The 26,472-nt window shown below is 32.0% G+C and overlaps 2 protein-coding genes and 1 long non-coding RNA gene across 5 annotated transcripts; 1 reads left to right on the top strand and 2 right to left on the bottom strand.

Moving 5' to 3' along the window:
• The first annotated feature begins 3,933 nt into the window (after positions 1-3,933).
• LOC107923066 (40S ribosomal protein S15-4) lies at positions 3,934-6,059 on the top strand. The gene is made up of 4 exons (XM_016853275.2): positions 3,934-4,233; positions 4,376-4,524; positions 4,661-4,717; positions 5,607-6,059. Exons 1-4 carry the CDS (start codon positions 4,231-4,233, stop codon positions 5,665-5,667), a joined length of 270 nt encoding a protein of 89 aa, XP_016708764.1. The 5' UTR covers positions 3,934-4,230; the 3' UTR covers positions 5,668-6,059.
• A 2,131-nt stretch (positions 6,060-8,190) lies between these two features.
• On the bottom strand, positions 8,191-12,760 carry LOC107923844 (uncharacterized). The gene is made up of 3 exons (XR_001691660.2): positions 12,670-12,760; positions 9,282-9,375; positions 8,191-8,399 (listed from the first exon to the last, which is right to left on the bottom strand). It is a non-coding gene; the product is annotated as an uncharacterized lncRNA (long non-coding RNA).
• A 7,167-nt stretch (positions 12,761-19,927) lies between these two features.
• LOC107923050 (probable WRKY transcription factor 21) lies at positions 19,928-22,495 on the bottom strand. Of its 3 annotated transcripts, XM_041106111.1 has the most exons (5): positions 22,481-22,495; positions 22,132-22,218; positions 20,576-21,339; positions 20,359-20,484; positions 19,928-20,270 (listed from the first exon to the last, which is right to left on the bottom strand). In XM_041106111.1, exons 2-5 carry the CDS (start codon positions 22,144-22,146, stop codon positions 20,129-20,131), a joined length of 1,047 nt encoding a protein of 348 aa, XP_040962045.1. In that variant the 5' UTR covers positions 22,147-22,218; positions 22,481-22,495; the 3' UTR covers positions 19,928-20,128. The 3 variants fall into 3 exon arrangements, with proteins under 3 accessions (XP_040962045.1, XP_016708748.1, XP_016708749.1); XM_016853259.2 differs by lacking the exons at positions 22,132-22,218; positions 22,481-22,495 and adding an exon at positions 21,623-21,903 and having other exon boundaries at positions 20,576-21,388; XM_016853260.2 differs by lacking the exons at positions 22,132-22,218; positions 22,481-22,495 and adding an exon at positions 21,623-21,876.
• Positions 22,496-26,472: the final 3,977 nt, after the last annotated feature.

The raw sequence follows: 26,472 nt of genomic DNA, 5'->3' as shown, positions 1-26,472 counted from the left end.
TTTAATTTTACTTAATTATTTAATTACAAATTTATCCTTTAAAACTTAATTTAATTTCATGTAATACCTAGTCCCAACTATCCACAAAAAGTTCATATGGTCTAGTTACCACATAAGTCCATCAATTAAAATTTCTATAGCCAATTGACACTTTTAACTATTAGCAATTAACTTTTGCAACATTTATGATTTAGTCCTTTTTACTTAATTAACTATTTAAGTGATAAAATTTAATACAACTGAAAACAAAAGGTTATAACTAATTTGTATTGCTCATTTTATAATCGCCTTTCAACACCAACAATGGATTGTTAATGAAATAGTGTGTTTAAGTACCACACATTTTTCCAACAAAAAATGACATAAATGCAATTAATTCCAAAATAGAAAATAATAAATTTTCAAATCGATTTATGATGCATACAAATATGCATCGAGGATTTTCTTTTGAAATGTTTTCCACAATAAGCGAACCTTAGTAATTAATAAAAAGTAAAAGTTTCTCTTATGCTAGATAATTTTATCCAATTAAGCTGTTGATCGTAAAAAAAAAAAAATTATCGCCAATTTTTGTTATGTTGATGACTCAATTGAGCGAACAAATATTTAAAGACTCAATTAGACCAACGTTACATGAAAAATAATTGTTACAAAAAAGTCAAAAACTTCAGAGGAAGAGTTTAGGGATTGAAGCTTAAGAGAATAGCACTTTACGTGTTAAGTTTATAAATTTACTCATTTTATGACATCAACATTATGGCACACCCATGACGAGATTGAAAATAATAGGTGAATTTTTTTTATAAAAACATATTTTATTAAAATGTTGTGTAGAAAATAAATGAAGTTTTGATTGAAATCATAAAATTGAGAATTTTGATGTCTTAAGATCAAGTCTCACTTTCTGTGGATCTATTATAGGTTTAAAATTTTTTTAATAAGCTTTATATAAAATATAAAAGAGAAAGTCAGCTTCATAATAATATTTTTTTTTACTTTTTAAATAAAATAGTTTTCTAGTAATTTTTTCAATTGAGATGATATCATGAGCTAACCAGGCATTTAAAAAAACTCAATTAAACCTTTTAATTAATAAAAACAAAGGTAAAATACCCAGTTGGACATTTTAAATTAATAAAAATAATTGTTAAAACAATTATGTTATACACGGTGATAAAGAATGATACGACACACGCAGAACAGGATCGTAGCCTGTCTAAGTTGCGGATTTAACCTAGATGTCTAGATAAATGTAAATTGAAACGAGAAACAACAAAAACAGATTAGTTGTCATAAATGAGAGTCAAACGAAATTAAAACAAAAGAAAGATGAAACAATTGGTAAAGAGTCCAATAGAGAATGAATTAGGGTTTCTTGGATGGAAAGAAATCATCCTTGGACCTCAAGAAATGTCCCAACCAGATATGGAAAAACAAAACACAAAACAGATTTGTTAGAAGTGGTTTTAAAGACAAAAGCAAATTGTTTTGTGCAAGAATGTTTGAAACAGCAAGAAAATATTAAAACTCCTAATTTTGATGTGTTTCTTGATGGAACAAGATAAGAGAACATCTCTCTTGAAGCAATTCTAACCTAGAACGAAAATCAATAAAAATCAGCAAGCCAAAACAATAAGAACTAAATTAAAATAAACAAGAAAAGATAAATTAAGGCTAGAAAGAGAAGATGATGTCCTAAGAAGCCTTGGAAACATTAAGAATCCACAACTCCTTTCAATGGCTCTAATTCCCCCTCCAAGAAAGAGATTTTGGCAAGAAAAAGATTGAAGATGATTCTCACAACCTAAAAGATTGATAAAACAGCTTCTAAAAGAAACTCGAGAGCAATTCTTGAAAAAAAAAACTCAAAGAGAATTATTATTAACTTAAAAAAAATCAATTGCATATGTATAACAGTGGACTACCATGCTACTTATAGACCCCCAAAATAAGTTTTCCTAACTCTGATGGGATAACTAACATGACAACTCATCAAATAAAAAAAAACAAAATAATTCTAAATGTGGACTTTTAATGGGAATTCGGCCAAAGAAATTAAATGGGCTCATTGAGCTGAATTCTTACATGATGGTCCACTTATTAAAATAAATTGGACCTAAAGTTTAAATATTTTACAATTTAGGCCTCTTTGATAATTTGACCTAGTATTCAATTAAATTACTTTCCAAACTTCAAGATGGGCTTGTAAAAATCTTAATGGGTCATATTTTCAAGAATTTGGTCTTGTGATTTGTTTGTTCTCGAGATTGGCTCTTTCAAGCTTGTACGTGAAATCTAATGTGCATTGGTTGCAAGATTCGGTTTCTTGGACCAAGATTTCTAGGATTCGAAATCTTGATTTTCTTGATTCTTGAAATTGTCTGAAACAACAAAATTGGACCAAGATTCAGACCCTTGATTTTCTTGAAAACAAGAAAGTGAATCTTGATTTTTTTTCGGTCGTGTGCGCATCTAGGGCCTTGGTAACGAAGTCTTGGATGGTCCCTTTCAATCTTGCTCGGATTTGCTTGGCCTTCAACCTCGTTATTAGGCCTTGAAGAAATTTGAGCCCATCACTTTCATGAGCTTGATTTCGGGCCTTGAGACTCACATCATATGGTAGTGGGGGCAATGATGATGGTTCATAACGTAGATAGCGTAGTTTTTCTAAGTCGGGAGAGTATTTAAGCAAGGTGTAGGTTATGTAGATGATTTTTTTTTTGGAAAATAAGGTATTTTTGGCAAAAGAGGGTCAATAGTTGGTCTTCTTTTGCATAATTGCCTTATGGGTAGAGTCCAACATAATCCCAAATAAAGGTATGGTTTTTATGTCATCATTTTTTAGGTTGGTGACACATTAGAGAGTTAGAAACATTAATGAGAATAGATATCATTTGATAATTTATTCTTAGTGGCGTCGCAATGATGTTTTTTTCACGAGGTATAAAATATTCATGTCTAGGAGGTGTAAAAGGTACTTAAGCTATAGATATAACAATAACATGACATAAAATAATGCTTTATAAATTTTAGGTTTTAATCACAATTTAGCCCTTGAATTATACTTGTTTTCCCACATTGATACCTAAATATTTTTGTCTTATTTTGATACAAAAACTTTGCACCATTACTCGTTTTGGTACCTAAAGAATAAAAGCTAATGACATTAAAAAAAGTTGGCCAATCAAAATGTGCCACATCATCAATGACATGGTAGATCGATCGATGATGTGGCAAGGTGATTGTTGTTGACTCACTTTGACCATCTGTTGACTGATTAAAAAATCATTAAAATTATTTTAAAATGAAAAAAATTATAAAAATTTGTTAAAATTTTTTAAATTTATTTAAAGAATATAAAAGTTTTAAAAAGTTTTAAAAATTGTTAAAATATTTAAGTTTTGTAAAAAAAAGGTAAGTTTTTAAAAAATGTAAAAAAATAATGAAAATAATTATTTTTTTAAAAATGATTAAAATTGCAAAGATTATTTAAAATTTGTGAAAATCATAAGAATTTTAAAAAATGTAAAAATTATAATAGTTTTTTCAATTTTCCTTAAAACTATCTTCTAACATACGAATTCAATGCTTGATTTTTAATTCAACATTTAGCTCATTTGTCAAAATTTTCCAAGCATTTTATTAATTCTTACAAATTTTTTTTATTTTTAAATTTATTTTTACAAATTTTAAATATTTTTAATAATTTTTTACCGATCAATTATTGGTTAACTATCAATGCTGATCAACAACTAATCAACGTGTACTCAATTTGATCAACGTACTATGTCATTTAGTTAATATAGTATGTTACAATTTTTTAATCATAAAACAGAAAAAAAAATGTTTACCTGTCAAAACGAGAAAACATGCATGACTTAAGAGCTAAATTGTGAATAAAGGTTAAATTTTAAGAATCATTGAAGCCGAACAAAGATTGAGCCCTGGGTATTAAAGCCAAACACGATTTTATTTTCCTAGATTTCATTTTTTGAGCTCCATATGTTTTGTTTGTTGTATGCTCCCAAAAAGGGGTAAAGAGATGATTTCGGTTTGTCGAACCAAACCAACTCGGATCCAAGCCGACTCACTCGAAAAAAGCCCGTCTCCATTTCGGGTGCCATTATTAATTGTCACAGTAATTTTCAAACCCTAGAAACCGCAGACACTCTCTCGCCCGCTCCCCGGCCTTGGGACTTTTTGGTGCTGTTTACTGATTCATATCTTGCCATGGTCTCGCCGTTTTTTTACTCTTACCTTGCTTTACTTTGAATTTTGCTTCGTCTTCCAGATCGTTTCCTTAAAATTTCTCGTGATCCAAACACTTCACTGACGATGTTGTATTTCTGGATTTTTTTGGTTCATCTTTGTTTAGGCGGATGTGGAAGGCGATGTTGCTGCTCCAGGGGTGCCTAAGAAGAGAACGTTTAAGAAGTTCAGTTTCAGAGGTGTCGATCTCGATGCTTTATTAGATATGTCCACTGACGAACTCGTCAAGCTCTTTCCCGCTCGTGCTCGCCGAAGGTTATCTCTCGTTATTATACTATCATGTCTAGTTAATTCTTTTGCTTCTTTAAGCTCGTTTTTATTGCTTTTTCTTATAGAACGTTTTTATAGTTTTTAATTTGTAAATTAAGATAGTTTGTTTATTCTATTTTAGGTTCCAGAGAGGTTTGAAGAGGAAGCCAATGGCTCTGATTAAAAATTGCGCAAGGCTGTGAGTGTTTCATTGCCCATCTTTTTGCCTTTTTGTAGAAATATCTGATTACAGAGAAGGTTTTTTTTTTTGTAATTATTTTTACCTTGAGAGTAGAAACGAAAAATATCTAGGACTTTGATGAATTTTTCATAATTTTTTTTCTTTAATATAATGTTGTAGCTGGTTGAGTATGTATGTGCTGTTCATATGCTTCAATAGATATAGGTAAAGGTACTGATGATCATCTACAGTTTTAGAATGCATCTACTGAACTTAGGAAGTTCTGAATTTTGATATCGACTTTGTTGAAATAGCTCAAGTGGGAAACTGGTATTTCTGTATTTAACTCCATATAGGGACACATTACCATAAAAAAAAAAACAATGTATTTGCTTTCTCCCTCTAGGATGGCTTTATTGATTTGTTTGAATGATAGGGTTCTCTGTCGTACGAGCAATATGGGAAACTGATGATCTCATATTTTAAGTATAATATATGCGCATGTTCACTTGTTTACTGCAGTCATGTATAAATGGTTGATGATAATTCTAATAGACTGTTTAGTCAGTTTGTTTTACTCCTTTTTTTTTATGTTGTTTTTGACCAAAAAGGTTGGTAAACAGTTCGACATTTTTTGCTTGTCTCTGAAAAGTTTGATGGTGGTATGCATTGCGTAAATTAATCAGCTTTTGTGACAGGAGTTGCACTGATCCGGTTTTGTAACATAATTTCTCTTCTCCTTTATGTCAGACCGAACCTAAATGAACTGTGTAGAGTTTGACTCCTCTGCCCTTCTTTAGTTATCATCGATAGAATCTTTGTTATTTGAGATCTATGATATGCTGCCTACATGAGCTATGTAGATTAGTCTTTATACTGATAGTGTTATTCTGCTATGTTGAAACAGAAGCGGGAAGCACCACCCGGAGAGAAGCTGGAGCCTGTTAGGACACATCTCCGCAACATGATTATAGTTCCTGAAATGATTGGTAGTATCATTGGTGTTTACAATGGAAAGACCTTCAATCAAGTGGAAATCAAGCCTGAAATGATCAGCCATTACTTGGCTGAATTCTCAATCTCCTATAAGCCTGTCAAGCACAGAAGGCCTGGTATTGGTGCCACCCATTCATCCAGGTTTATTCCTCTCAAGTAAAGGTTTAATGTTTCTTCTCTGTTGGCCTGGTTGAAATGTGATGTTTTTTTGGTTGAATTTTGATCAGTTTATTTAGTGCTGCTATTTTTCTGAGGAAGAGGGCACGCGTTAGGACAAGGCTTAAGAGGGAAAAGTTTTTGATCGTGAAATAGAAATATTTTATTTTATTCCTCCAATAAACATGAATAAGATAAGTATTCGTCACTCTTCAATTTTCAAATGTCAGTTAAAAGTAGGGTTTTCAAAATCAGATTAATGGTTTTTTATTCATTGATTTGTTTGGTTTAATAGAATAAATTATTAGAAAATTCAAAATGAAAATATTTTAGAAATAAAGAGACAGGGTTCAATTGGTGGTTCCATCAATCTCTATTCGGCTCCTTCAATTGACTTGCAAGTCAATTCATCTTTCTTTTTATTTTGGATCTATGTTTTGATTGATTCAATTTGGTTGCGAAAATAATGGTGAGAATTCTTAGCTATGTGCAAAAGTGCAGTGGTGATGGATTTGAGGTGGCAAAGTAAAAATATATTTTAGGAAAATAATTAAATTATACTTTTCTAAAAGGTTAAAATATAAATTTTATTATATTAATTTAACATTACAATTTTAGAAGAGTTAAATTGCTTTTCGGGAATTTGTGAGATTTTTTCAAATCAATCCCTGAAATCAAAAGAGAGAAATGTTTCAACACTAAAAAGGAAAGATTGTTCCAGTAAAAAATGATGAATTCAATAATCGGTTTATTAGATTTCAGGTGACTAGTACAGTTTCTTATTCAATACACAATTTTATAATTTTTGACGTGATTTAATCAAATGGTTATAATTTTTTTATTTTTCTTTTAACCAAAACTCTTGATTTAAAAAGAAGGTTACAGAATTTTATTATAATAAAATTTCACTTTTAACATTATATTAATTTTTAAATTTTAAAAAAAAAATCTATCCTAAATTTACCATTTTTGAAGGCGAAAGGTAAATTTAAAAGTTTATTTTAAAACCAAAAATGGTAGGGAGTATAAAATTCGAGAGGGAAGAGAACAAGTTCCGGGCTTCAAATTTTTGGGCCTAGTCCTCTACCAAATGGGCCTAAATGACACTGATTTTGATTTCACTTGTTGTTTATAGGCATTAACTTTTGGATTTAATATTTAGAATATTGATAATATATATTTTTATTCTATAAGTAATCTTAAAAAATTGATATGTGTCTCTACTTATAGAGTTTAATAACCCCGAAAAGTATTTAATGACACATAAATTATAAAAATTAAGTGGCTCCTTAGTTCAATAATACATGTATGGTCTAAATCCAATGAAGGGTATGAAGAAAAATGACATTCACATCCAACAAGTGACGAGTGAAATGAAAACCACCATAGATTCTATCATATTCATTCACAATGTATTACTAGTAGTAGAAAATTTGGGATTTTCAGGTAGCCTAACAAACAGTAATCAATTACAGTTTGAAAATGAAAAATGTTTGTTTTGTTTTATACCAAAATAAGAGTAGGAAAGTCTACTTGTCAAAGTGCCAATTACCAAACTTTTTTTTGTTCTTTTTCGTTATTGTTATGTTTATCATGTAATGTAAAGCTTAACATAGATGCAGCCTTTGTGATTGGATTGGAGATCCCAGTCGAAACCTAACATTTAACTTTTTAACCCATCTTTTACTTATTGCCTAAGCGAAGTTATAGCAATTTTCAGAATTCAACACTAAGTTTGAGAACAAGAGTAACTACAAGGATGATAAGATTTCTTGAATCCATCATCATTGCTTGGGAAATAAATTATGTAGAGAACTCCAAAGCACCTGCCGCTGTTACTATTTCAAAGGGATTTACTTCATAAATTATAACACCTCTTACTCCAGTGAACTCGAGTAACGAATGTTACATTTAATATTAAATATATATTTACGATTTCAAATACTTTTAATAATAATTTCAAGATTTTATTACACTTTTAGGAACATAACTAGACTATTGATAAAGATTAATTGCATATACAATTTGTTTCGAGTCTTATTTAATTCAAATAAAAAATTTCAATTGTAGGTCCATGTCTCGAGACATTACCATAGCACTATAGAAATTTAGCTTCGATGTTGTCCTATCTCCAGACAAGTGAGTGCATGTCTCGAGACAAAAGGGCTTATGTCTAAAGGCATGGGTCAGTTACTGTAGGTTTTTAGCTTTGAAGTTTGTATGTCTCGATACACACTTCACATATCTCGAGACAGGAGACCTAAAAGTTCTATTTTCAAAGACTTTCAAACTATACCATAATCATTCATAATCATTCCAACCATAAAACATAACTCATATACCAAATAATTCCTTATATTTACTCATCAAAACACATCAAACACAAGTTTGGGGAATCAATTAGTTCCTTGTTTAATTACACAAAAATTCACCTAGGTACATGACATATAACAAAATAGTGGAGATAACATACTCTTCTCCAAGCTCTTGGGATGTGATGAGACGTGAAGAATTTGATCCTCCACAAAACCTCACTTCACGCCTTTACCTACGCATTAAAAATAATGCAGTAAGCTTGTGAAAGCTTAGTAAGTACAACGAGAATTAAACTTACATTTTCATTAATTAAAGGTAAAAAAATACAAAAATGTTGTAATAAATAAGTTTAGAACTTATTAGCAATAGAATTTCTATACTATATTTAATTTATTATACTTGGATTCACTATCATTCTACTTAATCTTGTCACAATATTCGTAACTTTATTTTATCTTTTAGAATTTATTGGACGCTCCATGTAGACTTAAAAGAATATGCAAGATATGCGGAAGTAATATAGAGATGCACCAAAGTGCAGTAATAGAAAAGAATAGCACCGAAGTGCAATGTCAGAATAGAATAACACTAAAGTGTTTAATTAGAACAGAGTGGCACCGAAGTGCAATCGCAGAATAAGGAGTGCCATCTATCCTACTAGTTCATATCTTGTCTACATGGGCAAATATAACAGAATCATATTCACCTTTACATTTCAAAATTAAACTTACATACTTTACAACTTAGCCCCTATTGTTTTAAAGCTCAACAATCATTGTCATAGCATTTCAATATCTTTCCATACATCATTAAAAAATGTGTATATATATGCATATATGCATATCACTTCATTTATACATTCAATCATAATATTTATCTTTTCTATCAACTTTTCTATTTTTTACAATTTAGCTTTTTTCCTCACTATTCTTCATTTCATTATAACAAATCACTTAGTAAATGGAATTAAATAATTAATTCCATCATTCTTAATCAACTTCTTATTTATGTATAGCATAATAGTTAATAATAAAAATCATGTAAACATTTAAACATCTAATTAAACTTACTAATTAAAATTATTTAAGCTAAGAAAAATTCTAGTTATACTTACAACCAAAGACTTGGAATCAAGCTTTCTTCTTCTTCTTCTACTCTTTGGCTATCTCTTTGCCTTTGTCCCCAACTTGTTGTTCATTTCTCTTTTTCTTCATTTCCATATAAAAATATACAAGTTTTACTTATCAATATTATAATCAAGTAACATATCTATGTTATTTAAATAAAACTAACATGAAATCCATGGAAAAACATATCATACTTACCTTCATTTCTTATGGTCAAATCCTAATTTTTATTTTCTCTCTCCTCCAAGATAACAATGGATGCACTTCTCATGAAACTAAGATAGCTACTAGGCTTCTCTATTGATTTCACTAATTATTCATGAAAAAAATTAGGGCAAGTAAACTTGGAAAGCTTGGAAACTGTGAAAAGGGCCTATTTATAAATAATATAAAAATTTTAAAGATGGAGAAAAGAGAGAGGGGCTTGAGAATGGGGGAAAGATGAATGAATATCATCATTTTTCTAAACAATTCTAAAATAAAAATCTAGTAATTTTAATAATTAAAATAATAAATATTTACCAATCATACTTTTATACCAATTTAGTCCTTAATCATTAACATGCATAATTATCTAAATTACATATTACCCACTTAGTCCCTCAACTTCTTCAACAATACCATTCTGAGCCATATTTTCTTTTGGTAAAATTCCACCTCTAGCCCCTCCTATTTTTTCTTTCAACTCAATCTACTCATTCTAACTCTTAATTTCCTTACTCTTGCCCCAATACTTTTCATTCTCTTACAATTTAGTCAATATCCTGAATTTATTTCTCACAATAAACAAGCCTTTTTAATTACCATTAGTATCTACCTTCACCTTTAACTAATAATGATAATTTCTATTTTATAACCTTATCAAATTCTAACACATTTCCTCTCGATTTAACATGGTTATTGACTCAGGGCTATTAGGGATGTTACATGAATTATTCCTCCAATTTATTGCACTTTAAAAGTAAGTAGATAGTAGGCTAAATGCTTATATTTGGGAATTTTTTAGGGATTGCTTACAAAAGGGTCAAAATTTTCAAAATTGTTATATAAGGGCCTAACCATTACAAAAGTGCTTAAGTAAGAGCTTTTCACACATTTCAACCTAGTTTGTAGTAAAAATATGGTGGGCATTAACATATTTAGAAAAAAACACATAACAGCCGAATCATATATTGCTTGAAAAGAAAATAAAGTAATATTAACATAATTTGAAAAGAAAAAAAACCCTAACCGTCGCCCTCTCATCCCAAAATTCTTAAAATTTTTCCAACAATCTTAATTTTTTCTTCTATTTGAAAAACAAAACCTGGAATGGCGAATAAAGTAGTCAGCTCTGTCTCTGAGACATCTTCTCATTCCAACTAAAATCTAGTCCAACCCAATTTTGGAAATTCTAGAACATCTGAGAATCTGTTTCTTCTCATCACAAGTCATAAACTCAATGGACAAAACTATCTCTAATGGTTCCAATCTGTCTAAATGTTCATGTGTGGTAGAGGAAAAGAAGATTACTTGATTGGAGAAGTTCCAATTCCTGAGAAAACTGATCTAAACTGCAAGAATTGAAAGGCCGATAATCATCAAATCATGCCATGTCTCATAAACTCTATGAACGTGGATATTGGTGAAAACTTTCTCCTATATGAAATGACTCAATAAATATGGGAGGCAGTGAAGGAAACTTACTCTAATTTTAGAAATATTTCAAAAATATTCGCGGTGGAGACAGTTTTTCATGATCTCCGCTAAGGAGAATTAATGGTAACTCGATATTTTAATGTTCTAATTCATCATTGGCAACAATTAGATTTGTTTGAGTTATATAGGAGGAAGTGTCCGGAGGATAATGCTTTATATCATAAGATAGTGGAGCAAAAAAGAACTTTTAAATTTTTGCTTGGTTTGAATAAAGGTTTAGATGATGTTAAAGGTAGAATAATGGGAACAAAAGCTCTTCCCAGCCTTCGAGAGACATTTTCAAAAGTTGGCCAAAAATAAAGTAGGAAGAAGGTAATGTTAGGCAATCAACCGCCACCTCCAAACCCAAATGGGTCTGTATTTGTTGCTTGTAGCTCAAGGTCTCCAACACTAAAGGATAATCGCTGGCTAAGAAAGGGGTAGCCTTGGTGTGACCATTACTCTAAACTTATTCATATAAGGGAGGCATGTTGAAAGCTACACGAAAAACAACAGATTGGAGGCCAAATAGATCAGCCCAAGATAGTTGTGCAAACGCAACCAATGTCAAGTTGGAACAACAGTGCACAACTGAATCCAGCCTCTTCACCAAGGAACAACTAGATATATTAAAATTGCTGTTGAGCAACACTTTAACACAACACTCTACTACTGCACCAGGCACAAGCTTACATGCTAAGTCAAGTAAATTACAATTAAATTAAACCGTTGAAATCTTTATATGGGTTGAAGTAATCTCTACAAGCATGGTTTGGTCGATTCTCAAAGTTAGTAAAAGGACATGACTTTATCCAATGCCAAGTTGATCACGCATTATTTGTGAAACATTCCTCAATAGATAAGTTGGTTGTTCATATTGTCTACGTGGATGATATTATTCTAATTGGAAATTATATGGAAGAGATAGCAAGGATCAAATAGGCATTAGCTAAAGAATTTAAAGTAAAATATTTTGGTCTTCTTCGATACTTTCTAGGAATGAAAGTGGCTCAATCAAGAAAAGGTATATTTGTTTCACAATTTAAATACAACTTAGAATTACTAAAGGAAATTGGTATGCTTGGTTATAGACCAGCAAACACTCCAATGGACTTCAAAAAAAACCTCAGGCGTGAAGAAGAAGGAGTTCTAGTGGATAAAGGGAGATACCAATGTCTGGTACGGAAACTTATCTTTCTCATACTCAGCCATACATTGGTTTTGCAGTGAGCACAGTAAGTCAGTTCATGAACAATACGATGGAGGAACACATGGATGCAGTATACCAGATTCTTAAGTATCAATGTTGTACTTTGATGCAGACTGGGCAAGGAATCATATAGATAGCAAATCAACTACAAGTTATTACTCCTTTGTATGGGGAAATCTTGTGACTTGGAGAAGTAAAAAATAGTTTTTTTGTTTCCAAGAGCAGTGCTAAATCAGAGTTAAGAGCACTTGTAATTATGATTTAGGAAGGGATATGGATTAGGCGGGTAATGGCAAAATTGGGTATGGAATTTGGAAAGACTGTGAAGCTCAAATGTGATAACCAAGCACCCATCAATATTGCAAAGAATCCAGTTCATCATGATTGAACTAAGCATGTTACGATTGATAGACACTTCATTGTAGAGAAGATAGAGAATTTTGAAGTAAAAGTAATATATAGAGAATTTTGAAGTAAAGGTAATATACATTCCATCTCGGGAGTAGTGTGCAGATATTTTAACGAAGGCTCTTCAAGGTCTTAACCTTGAAAGATTGTATACCAAGCTGGGCATGTACAACATGTACAACCCAACTTGAGGGGGAGTGTTGCATATTTAGTCCTCAAAGTTAGGAGTTAGTTTCCTATTTTGTAGGTATTAGGAAATCAAGAAACTAATTAGTTTTTATTCTGTTTTAGTATTACTATTTTATAGGAGGTAGTTTCCTTATTTATTTATGCAGAATTATATATATCATGTACCTATTTTGATTTAATATAGAAGATTAATTCATTCAAAATCTTCAGCTCGTGGTAAAGAAACATAGCTTTTTTTGGAAAGTATCTATGTTATGAAAAATACTAACTTGTGCCATAAGTTATGTATTGAGTGTTTGTATATAAAACTCAATAATATCATTTTCACTATTTTGTTTTGTTGTTTCAAGACTTGTTGTATCCTAGAGGCAATATTAAAAGCCTTAAGGATAGTGAATCATGCTTCAAGTTTATTTTTTCCCTTAATTTTTTTCTTGCTCCACAAGTTTATAACATAAATAGGTTGTGTTTAATATGGCATAACTTAAGGCTCTAAGAATAGATGGCTTTCATGAGAAGTTCTATTAATCGTAGTGGGGCATTATGGGTCGTAGTGTTTGTGATGGTGCAACGTGTCTCCTCAGGTGAATAGATGGGCCCTTACCTTAATAAACCATAGTTGGCTCTACTTGTAAAAATGACTGGGGTCAAATTTCTATCTTAGTTCTGTGTAATAATTTATGTATTATTTTCTACAAGATCATCACTAAAACTATGGTTAATCAGTTGGGTTGATTATGTGGAAAATAATTCATCAGTATCAAAGCGAATTTTGTTGCGGGTGTAATATTTTAGATAATATAGTTATTACCAAAGAAATAGCCTACACAATACGAATCATGAAAAGTAAGAATTGTTAGATGGTGATCAAAGTTGACATTGAGAAAGCGTATGATAGGATCTATTCAGACATTTTAGAATACTTTTTATCCAACGTTTGATTTCCAATATTCATCTTTAAAGCAATCATGCATTGTGTGCCCTCTTCGTCTATGTAGGTTCTATGGAATGGGGATGTAATAGACACATTATTTTCATCAAGGGGTTACGACAAGGGGACCTTCTATCCCTCGTACCTTTTTTGTTTTGGAGATGGTGTGTTTGGGGCATTTAATTGGTTTGATTGTCAAAAGGTAAGAACGGGCGCCATTAATGTTGTTTAGGAAGGATGTTTTGTCCCATATTGTCTTTTGTACGATGAATAAATAAATAAAGTTAATTTCACATTTCACTGTTATGTATTTTGTATTTCTATCTTTTATATTTTGCATGACTAGTGAAATTGTGACAAACAAATATTAACTAATTGATTGTCTAAGTTCAAACTGATGATAAACGACACTATAAGAATGTTTACATTGCGAGAAAGACAACTTACTTTAGTAGATAATTTAAACGAGTTTGTAATCCCGTAAAAGAATCAAAGTGAGCATTTGATTCAAATATTGAGAAGGATTATTATGTCGTTTACAATTCCAATTGAAGAGATAGCTAGTCTTGGCTATCGGAGCAGTTGACTCAACGGGTAGAGATATAAATGTATTTATTGAAAGAATGATACATTGGACTGGACCCAGATAAATAATTCTAAATCCGTTTGTGAATTAATTCACTTGTGACGTTCATGGTGTGATTTACGTAAATCCTAAGTTAGTCACTAACCATGCGTGTGTAACTCATGTGCTTTGATATAAGTGAAGGCTTATGCTCTAAAGATGATCGAGCTAATAGCCGGTATGTTGTGTACATGAGTTTTACATGGCATGACTTTACTAGCAGTAGCGGAATTCATAGTTTAATTAAAGAGTTAGCTATATCCTCTCATTGACACTGTATAGATTGATAAATATGGAACGTGACCATGGGTTGCTTGTTCCCGAACGAGCAATTTATCACAGTCATTTATTGACTGTGATCATATTAATCATTAAAAAGACACGATGGTGACAATGAGAAAAAATAAGATTTTATTGAGTGAATGGATTTAACCCAAAGGAATCAAAGATATAATATGAGGATAACACACACATAACGAGGTCATTGGACAAAATAGTTGGATAAATTCCTTTCGTAAAGAGTATACAATAAAGAGTTTTCAATTATGGTACTTCTTGTGGACTGACATCATGATTAAGTAATTGTAAATTATCGAAACGATACTTTTAGACATAATTGTAATTACTAAAGGCTAATTGTATATGTCCGATTGGTCCATCCGCTAGCTCAACAAAAGCTCGATCAAACTGTATTTGAATCAAAAGAAAATTCTATGACTTTGGAAATAATTTAATTGAGTCGATTTATTCGATGTGGAAGTAAATTGGACGGTTGTAAAAATTGTTCAATTAGAGAATTAGATTAAAGAATTTTCTTAAAAATTAATTTGGAAAATCTAAGTGGTTTTTAGGAAAATTAATTTTGATCAAGAAAAATTAAATTAATCAAATTAATTAAAATTAATATGATATTTTTAGAAATTAATTTTCAAGTCAGATAATTGACCCAATAAGTAATTGAACTTGAAAATTAGACCTAAGATCATAAATTGGAACCAAGACTCAAAAATTGGTCGAACTAGGTTTGATATGTGAAATCGGATTGATGATCCAATTGGTGGCTGGACCAAATCGGTCGGGCCGTCACTGGCCCAAATCGAATTGACAGTAATCAAACCAGCTTTGGGTGCTGACGGCAGCATTTCGATGGTCGAAAAATTGTCGAGGACGATGGGTCTTCGGTGGCAGAGCAATGGAAGAATTACACTCCTACTGAGGCTCTGCTAGAGAATTTGATTTCAGATTAACTATTCAAAAAATAATATTATTTTAATAGATTTAATATTAAATTAAATTTAATGTTTATATTGTAGATAAATATTCTATTAATTTAATATTAAAGTGATTAAGTTTAATTATAGTTGAACTCTCTAAACTCTCCCTATATGAAGATAGCCTTAAGTCATTATTTACACGCAGTTGAATTTAAGAGAAAGTTGTAGAGAGAAAATTCTTTGAAGAAATTATTTAAGAAATTTTGTAAAGATATTTTTCTTATTTATAACTTGGCCTAAAAGTTTAGAGAAATTGTAAAATTACCCCACTGGTAATTTTTGTAAAAAAAATTCTGATTTAAAGTGAGCCCACACTTGTTAGACGTAAGCTTAAGGATAGCGGAGAAGACTACTCGGTCAAAGCGTTCATCCTAGACGAATCAGAATGGTACAATTTTGATTAAGTGTTTATTACTTTAGATATCACAACCAAGTTTTTGTTTTGGATTTTTTAAAAAAAAAAACTCTTGTTTTTCCTTAAATTTATTTTTCGCTGCGTTTTTCAAATATGCTTTTCCAACATGCTGATGACTTAATTTTGTTCTGCAAGGATGAGTTGAGGTGTGTGCATTAGACTCAAGTGTTCTTTTATAGTAATACACCAGAAGGACTACCCTTTGAATTGAGTAGGGTGTTAGGTTTCTCTCGAGTAGACGATTTGGGAAAATATCTCTAAATGCCTATTTTCCTTGAGTGAGTGACTAGTCAAACTTTCTAGTTTGTGGTTGATAAGGTGTGCGCCAGGCTAAATGGTTGGGATGCGCATCACCTTTTATTGGCAAGACATATAATGAACCGATGCTTCTTGCCTTTTTTGAATTACTTTATGTGTACGAGTCAAGTGTTGGTTATGGTTTGTAAGGAGATTGAAAAGTGCTAGGAACTTTATATGGCATTCTAGTCACTCCTAGAAGAAGTCAGCCTTGGTTAGCTGGCAAAATTAGTACCAAACGATAAAGCATGGTGGTTTGGGCTTGTGAAACGCCAAAGATCATAATACAATTTTCCTTCTTAAGTTGAGCTACAACATTGTTTCCAACACTACGCTTTAAAGGTTTGATTACGTCGTAGTAAATATAAAGTGCATTATGTCCTACTTGAGTCGAGTGAACGTAGTAATTGTTCCTACATAAGGAAATCCTTAGTAAGGGTATAACCTACTATTCTTAAAGGTCTTTATTGGGTGATAGACAATGGCCGATTAGTGAATTTTTGGAATCATAGGGGATAATGAGCTTAGGTCCCCTTTAAGAGTATGATGTGGGCTTGATTCCTTTGAAGGATCGTGTCTAATGTGTGACGTGCTTGATGCATGAAGAAAATGGGATTGGGAGTGTTTGAAGTGGTTGTTTCCCCAAGAAATTTTGCAATGTATTGTATTTGTTTTGTCGCTTAAGCCAGTGTCTAGTAATGATCGAATAACTTGGAAAAGGACAGAGTGCGAGCAGTTTTTGACAACAAAAACTTTTGAAGGCATGTACAACTCCAATACCTCAAGTACCGGGATGACTAGTTACAAGTCTGACAGATTAAGGCCTATCAACGAGTCCATACATTCTCCTGGTTGGTGCAGCATAACCGGCTCCTCACAAATGTAGAGTAAGTTCATAGGGGAATGGCCTTTAAAGGTCATCATGCTCATTATGTTGAGCCTACAAAGATTGTTTTGCATGTGCTATGAGGGTGCCACTTTACAGAACTGGTGTGGCACAACATTGTTCCCTAGAGGTTTCTAGGTAGGTTCTTTTGTGGTTCTGTGGACAAGTGGTCTAGGTGGAACCTATAAAGTACAGTTGTCTCGTATGTGCACAATGGTAAATGGGAATTAGGTAGCCAACACTGTCTCATATCTCGACAATAGTGATTTGAGAATTTGTTGGTAGCCATCACTTGCGAATTAGGTAAAGGTTAATGTTGATGGTTCATTGTCAGCTCGAATGAACATTGCTACTATTGGTGGTGTGATTCAAAATATAAGTAGAGGCTGAGTTATAGGATTCTCAATGCATGTTGGGTGTCCACGATTTTTCATATGGAAACAAGAGCTTTGTACGAGGGATTGAAACTAATTTGGGATAGTGGCTTCTGCATTGTTGAAGTAGAAAGTGATAATGTTGTTCTTGTTGAACTAGTTTAAAGCAGTGGTGTTGCCATAAATCTCTTGTTTGTGTTGTGACTAATTTTTGAGTTGTGCTGTCGTAGTTGGCATGTTTATTTGAGGTACATTAGGCGAGAGCATAATAAAGTGGTGAATCTTTTGTCTAAGGGCAATTTGTTAGAGCTTAATAGGCTTCATACATTTGATAGACCTCCATCCTCTGTTGTGTCTTTGTTGGTTATTGATATTAATTGTTATCTCAATTCCATTTGTACGAAGTAGGAGTGCTGAATGTAGCCTTATTTCGGGGATTCCTTTTTTATCGAAAAAATATTAATATATACAATATTTTAGATATATATGATAGAGATATTGGATCAGTTTAAAATTTTACATGCATGACAACTACAATTATATAGATAAATTTAATGGTTGGATCACCAAAATATTAATAGTACAAAAATATATAAAATAGTGTAAAACATAATGTTACACTGGTGTAAGTGAATCTATCAAAATTATATTCATAAATAAATTATGAATATATATTCTTAGGGTAAACTACAAAAATAGTCACTTTTTTTTGCCTCAAATTACATTTTAGTCACTTATGTTTGAAATGTTACGTTTTAGTCACTTACGTTATCGTTTTATTACGAAGTAGTCACCCTGCCATTAAACTCCATTACCTCCCTAACAACAATCCTACGTGGCAGTCCAAATGGGTTTTAAATGCCAACTTGGATGTCCAACTAGGATGAAAATAGTTTTTTTTATTCATAATGGAAAAGAAAACTAAAAGAAAAGAGAGGCGAACGGTTTTTCTTTTCCAGTTCAAGGTGTAATTAATTTAAAATTTTTAATTAAATAAATTTATTTAATTAAAAATCTATTCTTGTCGCAGTTGGACATTCAAGTTAGCATTTAAAACCTATTTAGATTGCTACGTAAGATTGCTATTAGAGAGGTAATGGAGCTTAACGATGGAGTGACTACTTTGTAACAAAATAATAACGTAAATGGCTAAAACGTAACATTTCAAACATAAGTGACTAAAATGTAATCTGAGACAAACAAAAGTGACTATTTTTATAGTTTACCCATATTGTTATGGTAATAAAACTGAAATTTATTAGTAAGAAAAATTGAAAAAAGCGAGTTGGAATAGTGATAATAGAGAGATGACCAACATGCATGCAAATGTGAGATGAGTTCCTGTCCCCACCCTCCTCGCCACCAATACTATTTCAAAGGAGTTTTAAGGGGAGAGGTCAGAAAAAATTCCCAGCGTTTGCTTGGATTGCATGCACAAAGTTGCCGAATCGGAGAGTCTTATCTTAGTTCACATGCCTTGCCTTCTTCAAACTCTGACTCCAATTTGACTTTAATAATTCTTCACGGATAGCATACAAACAACAACATGGATGTTGATTGATTGCTTCACCAAACTCCCATAACATTTCTTCCTTTTTTTATTATAATTGATTGCTTGTACTTTAGCACAACCAGTTTCGTACATCTTTGTTAGGTCGTTTTTAAGCCTTAAAAAAGGAATATGTTTAAACTTGTCCTGAGCTCGAAAAGACGAAACATGAACAATACCTTCATTTCAACTATATATATATATACGCCTAAACATAGGGGTAAACACGCCACTATTGGACCATAATCGACTCTTTATCTTTCTGCTCAAATAATACAACTTGGATTTTGCAGCCAGAAACTCTTATGCAAACTCAGTTTATGATAAAATTTTAACATTCAATATAATTAACCTTGAATAAACTTTGTTCATCTGGGTTCAATTTTCATATTCAATTTCTTACTTAACAATCTATGCTCCAATAAGATCTGTAAGTTAGTGAAGTCAAATATTAAAATACACGACGTCTAATCACTTAATTAGGTTGAGCTCACCTCAAATTAATGATCAAATCAATTTTATTTTTTATTTTTTTAGAACTAAATGTAAATAACCGGAGAGCATAGGTGCCTATTAACACACCCCCAAGGCCCAGTATATCAGTAGGCACAAGATTCCAGCAGAATATATTCTGATTCAAGGCGTGTTGCAGACAAAGAGATAGTTGCAACCCCACAACCCCCCCCCTCTCGTTAGCTCATAAGTCGTAAATAAGTCCAAATTAGTACCCAACACCGATGGCAACACCTTAAGCACTACTCATGGCCTTTGATTCAATTCAACTTCATCAACCACTGATTTTCCTTGAATCATCAAACCCTATTTCTTTCAATTTAAACCCCAATTTTTTTCTACAATTTTCTTTTGGTCCAGCACTAGGCAAACAAAACAGGAAAGCAAAATGAAAAAGAAATTGCTCCCATATGTATATCCATGCAAAATATGTAAAGGAACAAGCAAAGGCAACTAGCCAACCAATCTTAGGCAGAGTGAGATTTCCTATGTTGTAGACTGTGATGGTAACCTTGGGTGGTTATGCTCACCTTCATAGGTAACAATAAGCATGGATGGTTCTTCTAAGCACCTCTCCACATGCTTCCTTGCAGGGCAACCTCTTATACTGCTACATTTATAATATCCCCTACACCAGTTATAAACAAATTAGACCAGATTCCACTTACATGCACACATCAAATTAATATATAAAGTCCCAGTCTAATCATGTATACCTAGGGTGAGGAGAGCCCTTGATTGGCTTCTGCCCGTATTTCCTCCATGAATAATCATCTGGAGGAATGTCAGCAAGCTTGTTACTGATAGCAGGCACCTTGATTGGCCTCTTCACTCTATGTTTCCTGCCAACAAAGTGAAAAAAAAAAAAAGAGATCAAATCAGAGGGAAAAGAAGGCATTATGAGAAGTAATATAAAAAAAGAGAGAATCTAACCTCTTTTTTGAACAGTGGCATCTACCACTAGTGCCACATTTGACACTCCCATCTTCTGCCTTACCATAACACTTCTTCTGTTGGGAACTTTGATCTGAAGAACGATGTGCACCAATTAAATGGAAGGCGGCACTCCCACCGCCGCTCAAGTTAGTTACACTTCCATCCATACTCAACGAAGAGAGGAAAGACCTGGTTGATGACATGGTTGGTGTGCAGCTAGAGCTATCGAAATTCAAGTTCATCCCACTACTATTGCTCTTCCTAAACATCATTTCAGCCTGTTGTTTCATTTGGTGTTGTTTTTGGAGGAAATGATAGTGGCCCAACGACGCCTTTTGAGAGAGTTGAAGAGGGTGTTTCCCATTGGAACTCAATTCCAAAGATGGGTTCCCTAAATATAGAGATTTCTTAGCGTGTGAAGTCAGTTCTTGAACCGAGCTTTCATGGCAACCAAGATGCAGATTCTTGGATGGATAATCTGAGGCTGAGGGATTACAGTGTGGAGTATCCAAAAGGGTGCTCTGAGGAAAAGGGGCTTGCAGTTTCCTTAACTTCCTCACCCTTGCATGTCCCAAACCAGAGTTCAAAAGGGAAACTACTCTTTTGAACCTAAAAACAGCTTCCCCAGTTTCAGCCATTAAATGTCTATAGCTAACCTCATCTTGAGGCTGAGACAAGATACTTAAAACTCTATGAGAGCTCTCTATTGCTGCTTTGTTAGCTTCTTCAACCTCCTCCATAGTACCCCGAAAACAATAGATCTTTAAACAATAAAAAGAAACATCCACAGGATCAACCCAACAGGAATTTCTTCAAAAAAAAAAAAGAAGAACAAAACTTAGCTCAAAACACCAATTTTTTTTTGTTTTGCTTTTCCAAAACAGAGAAGGCCAATAAGATCAGAGACAATAAGACCTGTAAAAACTGACCATGAAAAAGGAAGAAAGAAAAGAGAAACCAGACAAGGATCAAAGCAGAAACAGCTCCTACCACTAAGAGAAAAACATAGAGAAAATTACCAAAGAACAGAAAAAAAAAACAGACCTTGTTGGAGTTGATGTTGGTTGTTAAACCCTAGATTATTCTTTCATGTTTGTTTTTATGAGATTGAAAATTGAAAGGTGTGAAAGAGAATACTTTTGTTTTTGCTTAGGAGAGAATTCACAAACGGCCATGACAAAACAAAGCTGCCATCTTGCTTCCCTTTCTACATTTATATTACTACAACTACTATTAATACTTATAAAATAAAATAACTTCTAGTGAGAGAAACTCAACTCAACCAAGAAATTATTCAATAGAGAAAGAGAAATAAATAAAAGAATGGGGGGTGATATGAAAGAGCAGCACAACAGAACAAAAGAGGAGCTGAGGAAATGAAACTACCATCTCTGTCACAGATTTGAAGGTGGGTCCCAAGAAAAGACATTGGGATTATTCATTTTTCTTTTGCCATTTCTGGCTTTTTATTTTTTAAATGCTTTCTTACCCCTTTTCTTTCATTAAAATATTTAAGTACTTGAGTACTGTTCCTTTTTTTTCTTGAGACTTACAATTTTCATTTCCATTTCCAGCTCCAGTTTTTACTTCTTCCGTAACCAGATGTGATACTGCTTTAACGTTTCTCACTTTGTCTTTCCCTGTGAATTGCACAGTTCAAGAGTTAGGGACTTTTTCACTTTGCAATTTCTTTTTTCAATATCTATAGTTCATATGCTAATAGTTTTCAAAGTTTTTCTTTTAATCTGCCAAATCCAATGGGTCAAGTAGTAAAGAGATAATTCTTCTTTTTTAATTGTATTTAAATCTCATAAATAAATAAATAAAAACAACATAAAAAAATTTGTCAATACAAGCTATCAACAAAAAGGAGAAAAATGGTGGATGAGAGAGTCCATTCACCTAGATTAAGAGGAGACCTGATGAAAGGAGAAAGAGAACAAGATGTGGGGGAGCTAGCTGATGGAGTTGATTGTGGAGAGAAAGGGAAGCCCTTGTACCCTTGTGCACCTAGGCTTATATAGTGGGTCATTGTTTGTTTCGTAGTGTCATGTAGTCAACAGTATGATGACCTACATGGTTGTACGAGTTAATTCGGTGCCGGTGTCATCCTACTATTGGCGTGGGCTCCTCTATTATTCTTATCTTTAATGTCACATGTAACGGTTATATTAATGTGACTCCAATAAGGGGTGAACTATGAATTGTGTGTAAGTAGAGTCGTTAAAGATTCACAAAAAGTTGCTCGCTCAAGGTTGTGTGGAGTATCACGTGTCTGACTCTATTAAAATTATAACAAAATTATTTCTCAAAATGAAATGAAATTCCTAATTTAATCTAAACTCTTACAAGTTTTTGAATAATGAGAAAAACAAAAGTAAAATGTAAGTTAAGTGCATGAGGGAAGGAGTTGCATTGTTATTCCAATCATTGGAGAGTGATCTTCTCATTACTAATTTTACTAAAACTTCAAATTTAAATGTGAATATAGTGCACGTAAGTTGACATTATTCTTCAACTATCACACTGGAAAATGAAAAACATGTAATTAGTAGCAATAAAGTTGATAAAAGCATTAAAGCAGGAGTAATTCACAAAGGAATAAATGCATCCATCCCTATGCTATTTCCACTTTTCAAACCAACTTTTTACTTTTTTTGTCATACTAAATTTAAACCATAAAAGTAAAAGCATAGTTATGGATGTAGGATATTTTTTTTAAGTTTATATTTAATGACTTTTTTTCATATAATTTTTTAAAGAAATAAATACGATAATTTTTAAATTGAGAATTAAAATGATCTTAAAACTATTTATTTTGATCTAATGGCTAAAATTATTTTGGTTCTTATTTTAAAAATTTTCACTATAATTACCACCAATAAGTATAACAAATGATAAATTTAGTAATCCACTTATACATTGATCCAATATAATTTATTATAATACGCTCATTTGCTATACTTTGCAACATTTAATAAAATTTTTAAACATGATATATGTACGATAATTTAATTCTTATATAAAAATATAATTAAAATATTGAATTATTTGACCATTTATATAAATTATGAAAAATAATCAAATAATTAAAATTTTCATCTCACAAAAAAAATAATATACAACTCAAATACTTTTTTTTTCATTATATTGAATCACTATTCCAAATTATATAAAACTATGTTATGACTTAGGACATGATATAAACAGCAAATTACTCTCCAAATAATAATAGAAAATTATATGATAATAATATATAACTGTATACATTTTATATTATAGAATTTATAAATGTATATATGAATTTATAGAATTATAATAACTATAAAAAATTATAATGTTTTAAACCTAAAAAAGGAACAAATCTAAAAATTTGTTTTTCCTAATTTTCTAACTATCTTTATTAAACAAAATGATAAAAATTACAAAATACTAATTAATATAATCTAATAACATATTCATCCCTTAAAATAATTTTAATGGCACATTATAGCTTAAATTTATTCATAAAGTTTGTTTTGAGGGATCAACTCCTCCAAGAGAAGTCTTCGAAGTGTTGTCTTTGGAAATGTTGACCCAATCCCTCAAAAGCGAAAGGTTATTGTTCATTGGGGGAGAATTTTGTCTCTCACTCTTTGAAGATCCGTGTATAGTTTACGAAGAGGGACACCTTGATTGTTTTGAATGACAGTAATAAATGTGCCAAAAAAGAAAATTAAGATATTAATAGTTAATGTCATAATTACCCTTCAAATATAATTATTATTATAATTTTGTTAGTTGTCTCCAAATGAAAGCGTCTTAATTCCAAATTCTTGAATTCTATAACTTTAGGAACAAACACCTTGAGAATCAGAATTTTCATCATCACCGGAGCATCTTTTTCTTTTTGAGGGCTATTGCATGGTGAAATCGTTACTTCTTTTTTAATGCACATTTGGGTATCTTTGGTTGCAAAATATTCTTCTTAAAAGTCTGTTTCTTGTACAACTAACCCAATCTTCATCCAATTCGTGGTCCATTTCTCATTCATTTATTTATGTATGCAGATAAAAGAAATTGAAGCACCCAAAAATACTATTCTCTTTTTTTCTTTTTCTTTTTAGTTTTACTAAGTGGAGGTTGAATTTGTTGAGGAAAAAGTCCCCCAAGTATTGTTAGTCAGAGTATTAATAGATTTATCAATGAATTTAATTTTGGGTCAAGATATTTATGTTAAATTTTATTTTTTAAGTTTTATCTCTCAACTTTATCGAGAAATAGGTTCTCAAAGGAAAATGTCAAGTAAGAATTTGAACCCATGTTGTTACATGGCATTTATAGTAAGAAAGATACCACTTGTCCTAGAAAATATTGAGGGATTTGTTAGCCTTTAGCACAAGACAATTTGTATGCTTCTCCCCAAGTGAGTCAGGCCTCCCTCTCAATATGGACTTTAAAAAATTAGCCTTGTTTTGGGATGATCAAAAAATTATCAAAATATCATTTTTGAAATAAAGCAAAGCAGAGTGAATTTAGAAAAAAAACAACCCATCCTACCCCAATATAATTACCAAAATACCTTTTATATATAAAAGAGAACAAGCCTCTTATTGACACCCAATGATCAGCTCAAACTCTATTGATATAATTTCACTTTCTTTTAATTTGTAATTTAACTTTGTACTAAATGTATATAATAATAAATTTTATATCAACATTTGCTTTAACATAATTACATCTAAAAAATATTAATATTATCATGAAAAAAATTTAAAAATATCATTCTATTTTGATTAAAAATATAAAAAAATTTATTGTTTATCAAGTCAGATATAACTTTGCCGATTGAGTATTAACTCGATTGGCGTGGTTATTATTCTAATGTAAGAGGACTTGGGTTCAAGTGCGCTGAAGCACATTATCCTCTTATTTATGGATTGGGAAAGGGTTATAAGTAATTCTAATTATTGTATCAAAAATAGCAGATATAATTAAAACCTATAATGAGATTGTGAGTCTGATTATTATAATTTAGGAGTTCCAAAACCAGAAGTTCTCCTCCCAAACTTACCATCTTCCTATAAAGAAATAAAGCAGCATTTTGTCCCAGCTTATCCCACCGAAAACATCCCCTCCATCTTTCCCTCTTATTGGAGGAATATTTTCTCCATCTTCTTTTTCCCTACTCTACCCCTTGGCGTTTTCAAATAGTTAGTGAGGGAAAGTAAAAAGAGTGTTGTTGGGATTTCACATGCCTTTTTTTAATCGTCACATGGATTTTTTTTTCTAAAGCGAAATAAAGCAAACAAGTGTATTGGGATCTGAGGAGAGCCGAGTAAGAGCTTTTAAGGTGGAGCATGATTAGAGTTTGCCTTCGGTTTTCTTTTTCTTTTCTTTTGCATGGGTTTGTCTTTTGGCCTCTTGGCATTTAAGTTGCTCTTTTTGAATGAACTTCAGCAGTGAAAGGAGACGAGAAACCTTGGGAGAAAAAAGGCTCGTCTGTCCCCCACCCCACCCATTTTTTTTTTAAAAAGGCCGACTGTTCCTGCTTTAAAATTAGTACTAGTAGAGACCAAGATTTGATGGGTCATCCAAATATTGTCTGCTTGTTACTGAAAACGTTTGCATGAAAGGTATGGTATGTTTAGGAATGAATTTCATTATACTGTTCTCATTCAATCAACCTCATGCATGCTCTTCCATTATGCGAATTGTGATTATTAAACAACAAACAGTCCCAACGTACGAGTCTCTAAAATATGCTTGCAAAGGCCGAAAGAAGAGAGAAGAGACCCACTTCACAACTTAGTGAACGCTGAGTAACTTCATGAACGTCACTTGTGCCTCGTGGTTTATGAGTATGAACTGAGAGTTTGGCAGAGAAGTATATGAACTGAGAGTTTGGCAAAGAA

Source organism: Gossypium hirsutum, chromosome D11, assembly GCF_007990345.1.
Source record: "Gossypium hirsutum isolate 1008001.06 chromosome D11, Gossypium_hirsutum_v2.1, whole genome shotgun sequence".
Classification (NCBI taxonomy): Eukaryota; Viridiplantae; Streptophyta; class Magnoliopsida; order Malvales; family Malvaceae; genus Gossypium; species Gossypium hirsutum.
This window is presented reverse-complemented; position numbering and strand designations above follow the sequence as displayed.